The sequence below is a fragment of the Tribolium madens genome, unplaced genomic scaffold (assembly GCF_015345945.1).
Source record: "Tribolium madens isolate multiple individuals breed KSU strain unplaced genomic scaffold, Tmad_KSU_1.1 Scaffold_19;HRSCAF=116;Tcas5.2_LG9, whole genome shotgun sequence".
In the NCBI taxonomy this organism is placed as follows: Eukaryota; Metazoa; Arthropoda; class Insecta; order Coleoptera; family Tenebrionidae; genus Tribolium; species Tribolium madens.
Window position 1 is genome coordinate 444,821 of NW_025400983.1, and position 5,298 is coordinate 450,118.

At 37.5% G+C, this 5,298-nt stretch overlaps 2 protein-coding genes across 2 annotated transcripts; both read left to right on the plus strand.

Annotated features, from left to right (window-relative positions):
- The first annotated feature begins 355 nt into the window (after positions 1–355).
- LOC123015680 (cuticle protein 18.7-like) lies at positions 356–1,287 on the plus strand. Its single transcript, XM_044415555.1, has 2 exons — positions 356–509; positions 559–1,287. The coding sequence occupies exons 1-2, from the start codon at positions 498–500 to the stop codon at positions 1,243–1,245; spliced, it is 699 nt and encodes a 232-aa protein (XP_044271490.1). The 5' UTR covers positions 356–497; the 3' UTR covers positions 1,246–1,287.
- Positions 1,288–1,781: 494 nt separating this feature from the next.
- On the plus strand, positions 1,782–4,251 carry LOC123015669. The gene is made up of 2 exons (XM_044415543.1): positions 1,782–1,846; positions 3,223–4,251. The coding sequence occupies exons 1-2, from the start codon at positions 1,835–1,837 to the stop codon at positions 4,159–4,161; spliced, it is 951 nt and encodes a 316-aa protein (XP_044271478.1). The 5' UTR covers positions 1,782–1,834; the 3' UTR covers positions 4,162–4,251.
- Positions 4,252–5,298: the final 1,047 nt, after the last annotated feature.

Sequence of the window (5,298 nt, forward strand, 5' to 3'; positions counted from 1 at the left end):
AACTTAGAATTGACAAATTGACTAACACAAATGGAAATAGCAATCGAAGCGAACATTCTTGGCGTGTTTTTCATTCGCAATTAAAAAATTATACGTTTCCATCTCTCCCCCAGCAAATTACGACAGAGTACGCACTGAATTTTTCTCTTTGTCTTTCGACAATACGACCAAATAGACCGTGTCGTATTGAAACAACAACGTGTGGTGTGTGTTATATAACGAATTTGCAAAATTTTTTCGCCCACAAAAAATCTAAGGAATTTAGAAAACCTCCAAGACACGTGGCTTAACTTAATTGAAATTTAATCGGTTAGGTTCGATGTTTCTCGCCTATTTGAGCTTTAGGGAGATCTTCTGGTGAAAGCAGAGGACCTTGCATCTTCAGCTGGGGCAGTGACGAGCTATGGGGGAAACTATATAATACTGGCGGGGCTGTTGGCTTTTGTACAGTTGTTCAACAGTCCTACAGTGCTTAGGAGGTTGGAATAAAATCAACAATGAAGGTTTTGGTGAGTTTCACACACATTTTTTTCACACACTAAGTTTAGTTTGGGCCAGATCTTAGTAAGCTGCGTGTTGGCCGCCGCCACCGCCCAGTACCACCCCCTCATCTACCCCCAGCACATCCCCGTGCTTGACCACAACGGCGTCCCTGTCGAACCCGCCGCCAACCAACTGGCTCGCGCCGCCCATTACGCCGCCCACGCTGAAGCCCAGGCCCGTACTGGTCATTACCCAATTTACGCCGCCTCCGGCCCCATTGACACCCCTGAAGTAGCCGCCGCCCGCGCCCAACACTTTGCCGATTACGCCGTCGCCGCCCAACGTAACGGCGTCATTGTTGACACCCCTGAAGTCCAATTGGCCAAAGCTGCCCATTTCGCAGCCCATGCCGCCGCCCGATCTGGACTTCACCTCCGCAAAAGACGCGCTTTGTACCATTATGGAGTCCCAGTTAACACTCCTGAAGTCCAAGCTGCGACTGCTGCCCATTTGGCGGCCCATGCTGCCGTCAGAGGAGTTCCTTTAGACACCCCCGAAGTCCAGGCTGCAAAAGCTCAACATTTCCAAGCTCATGCTGAAGCTTTGCACCGGACTGGGGTTGTGGGTGTAGCACCGTTTTACTACGGGGGTTTTTACCCTCATGCCGTGATTGGACATGATGGACAACCTGTGGAGACTCCTGAAGTTCAATTGGCTAAAGCTGCTCATTTCGCAGCCCATGCTGCCGCCCGACACTACTAGTTTTGTTGTATATAAAATTTTAATAAACCATTAAGAAATTTAGTTTGGGTTTTGATAAGACCGCAATTATATCACGATCACGTGTTTTAAAACGTCTTGAATTATCGTGAAAATACAATTGTTTACTTGGCCGTGACAATGGCATTTCTAATCCAAGTACCAATTATCTCAGGATTAATTAACACATCAAGTCGCAGTACCACACAAGTCGCAAATTGATAGCGGTTATTAGCATAACTAGGGTGGTACCACTGAATTTAATTAAGTTTTTACGAGCTTCTAGAATAACAGTACCGATAAACAAATCCGTAATGATGATTAATAAATTAGAGGCGATGATATCCTTGATCGAACTCGTTTCTCATCAGAATGCGTCTTTGACCACTCCCAAGTCAAAAACTTTCGTACTTTTTTAAGTACTGGACCAAAAAACCTAGACCTTGAAGAGCAGTACTTGAACTTTAAATAACCCATCTCGCGGTTTCATTTCACCTTACAAACATATGCTTTAATAAAGAGGCGGGGCGGCATATATAAACACTTAAGGACGAATTTTCTAATAGTTGTTGCGAGTTCTTACAGAAGCGCAATGAAATCTCTGGTAAGTACCAAATAAAGAAAACTGACACCACTATTTCGCTAAATTATTTGAAATCATTATACTTTCCAAATTATCTTATCAACTAAGTAGCCTTATAGTTCCAGAACAGCGCGGATTCTTTCAAAAACGCTCAACTATTTCTAATCTTTTTTCGTATGTAAATGAAGTTGTGGACTCTTTTGGTCATGGTATGGAGGTGTACTCAGTTTATACAGACTTTAGTAAGGTCAATCATTCCATTTTATTACAAAAACTGTCTGTTTATGGATTTGCTGGCTCACTTTTAGAGTGGTTTCACAGTTATCTAACTGATCGATTCCAGCAAGTAAAAATTGAAGGTCACATGTCAGGTTTACAAAGTGTGCCTTCAGGTGTACCACAGGGATCTGTTTTGGGTCCACTTCTTTTCATTATTTTTATAAATGATATAGGATATAATTTTGATAGTGATTATCGTATATTTGCTGATGATCTTAAGATATTTAGAAAAGTTTCGGAATCTCGTGACATTTCTGTATTACAATCTGATTTATATAAGTTACAAGACTGGTGTGCAAATAACAAAATGTTTTTAAATGTTGAAAAGTGTCAGTCTATTGTTTTCAGCAGGAAAATCTCTCCAACCCTATTATTTTATTAATAGTACAAAAATTACAGTAAAACAGTCTGTGAGAGATTTAGGTATATTACTTGATAGTAAATTAACTTTTATTCAACARRTTGAATTTATCATTTGTAGAGCTAATAAGGCACTTGGCTGCATAAAACGTTATTGTCGTGATTTTAAAAATTTTAATTCCATCAAAATGCTATTTGTTCAATCCTCGAATATGGTTCGATAATCTGGAATTACAAAATTCATGTTGGTAGGCTTGAAGCAATACAGTTTAAGTTTTTTAAATATATAAAATGGTTGATGCCTTATATGTGCAAGATGATTACAATTATTCATTAAATTATTTGTCTCTTTCTACACTTGAAATTAGAAGAAGATATGAGGCTTTATGTTTTGTTTATAAACTTTTAAATAATTTGATTAATGATACTTCAATACTAAATTTAATTAATTTTCACGTCCCACAGTATAATAGTAGATCAAACCAATTATTCAAAATTTCGTTTGCACACAATAATTATCTGTTTAATTCTCCTCTAAATGATCTTTTAAGAATTTGTGACATGTACAGTGTCAAGTTGGACTTTTTTAATTTTAAATCCATTAATAGTTTTAAGCGTTTTCTAAAAGTTTCGTTGAGTTAGTCATTTAGTATTTTTTAATTATGTTTATATGTGATTTGTTTTCTATTATAATTTTATCATTACTTAATGTAAAGGATATTACCGTTAATAAAGTTATTATTATTATTATATCGTAGGTGGTATTGATAGTAGCGACACTAACCTATGGTACTCACACATCCCACGTGGTACCACTTGGTGTGACAGTTGGTCTAACACCATACTCCCACCCAATTAGCTCACTTTACCACAGTCAAGACATTATCGGGCAGTACGCTTATGGTTACGCCACCCCGACTAGTACCAAAGCCGAGACCAAAACCGCTGATGGGGTGACCCATGGTGGGTACTCCTACATCGACTCCAACGGGATCCTCCAAACGGTCCAATACACAGCTGATCCCATCCATGGGTTCCGAGTCGCTGCTACCAACCTCCCTCAGGACGTACCGGAAGTGGCCTATGCCAAAGCCAAACATTTGGCCGATTTTAACGCCATTGCTGCCCATAATGCGAACCCAGCGGTGGTACCACAAGACTTACCGGAAGTGGTTCAAGCCCGCGCCAGACACTTGGCGACCTTGCAAGCCGCTTACGCTGGTACCACCGCTCCTGAACCAGTCCAAGACCTACCAGAAGTGGTCAAAGCACGAGCCGAACATTTAGCTGCAGTAGCGGAGGTTCGAGCCCGAGATGCTGCCATTCATTTAAGTCCGGTTGAAGTGACCGGAAATGTGGTACCGGTGCAAACAGTAGCCGCTGTTGGTACTCCCATTTCGTACCCGGCGATTTCGGGACAGTACCACTCCCAGGATGGGTTTGGGCAGTACTCGTATGGGTATGTGGGCCCTTTGAGCTCCAAAAGTGAGACCAAAACGGCCGATGGGGTTACCAGAGGAGGGTACTCTTATATTGATGCTAATGGGGTACTACAAACAGTGCATTACATTTCCGATCCGGTTAATGGTTTTCGAGTCGCAGCCACGAATCTTCCCCAAGGGCCAAGTCAAGGACTAGTACCACAAAAAATTGCTAAAGTAGTACCAGGGATTTATACGCATGAAGTTTACTATTAGCGTGATTGCGTAATTAATTAGTTTGTAACTTTACTTTGATTGGTTTAAATATGTAACATGCTAATAAATAATAAATTATGTTTTTATTGATAAGATACTTTATATAGGGTGCGCCAGAAATGACTCCACAGAGAAAAATGCCATGTAAGGTAAGATTCCAGGAACATGAAACAAGTATTAAAAAAAATCTTTTTGTAAAAAAATTTGCATTTTGACTCTACTTATTTCTGTTGGAAAAATGATTTTACAAGTTTTTTTGCTACAGGCTATTAGAAAAGGAAACAAGGAAGCTATAAACCTAAATTATAACTGTGTTTAATGTTATTTGTGGCTTTTATTGGCAGAATTTTTGCACCTTTACTAAATAATTATAAAAAATACAGATACAAATCACGAGTTCATTAAATTGACATAAAAAAATGTCAAATGTCAAAAATTAAATGTCAAAATTTTTCCGTGTTCCTGGTATGTTATTTTACATAAATTTTTTCTCTGGGGCACTAGTTCTGACACAGCTTGTATTTTGTTCAATTTTTATTATCCTTTTTGACATAATTTTACCTTAATTTTTTGCCTCGTTTGAGAAAATATATTCTAAACGTGACATTCAAATTGTAGGTATTTGTAAAAAAATTCAGACTCAATTAGTTTTTTCGTAAAAACAATTTAATTTTATAAAAAACAAAGCCTGATTTTGCAATTGACCACTTTATTTTGTCAAAATTTTTCAAATTCCTGAGCAAATTTATAGAAACAATAAGCAAAAATAACGCCTTTTTAAATGACATTCAATTTTAAATTCATAGAAAATCTCATTTTTTTATCAAATTTTGCAATTGTTGTCTTTGTCTTGACGATTTTTTTATATTCAGTGAGTTTTTATGAAAAGAATGTTTTACATATACCAAAAAAAAGCAAAATTAACGCATTTCTAAGACTAATCTTGTGTTTTTTTATACCTTGTTTTGGTAAAATTTTTCAAATCATGTAAGTTTCTTATTGAAAAACTTTCTCAAAATTATAGAAAATAACGCATATTTAACTAAAGGAATTTTGTAGTTTTTTGCTTTATCTTAATTCACGAAATCTCTAAAATTTGATTAGTTCCTCTATAAAAAACTGAAAATGATGCATTTT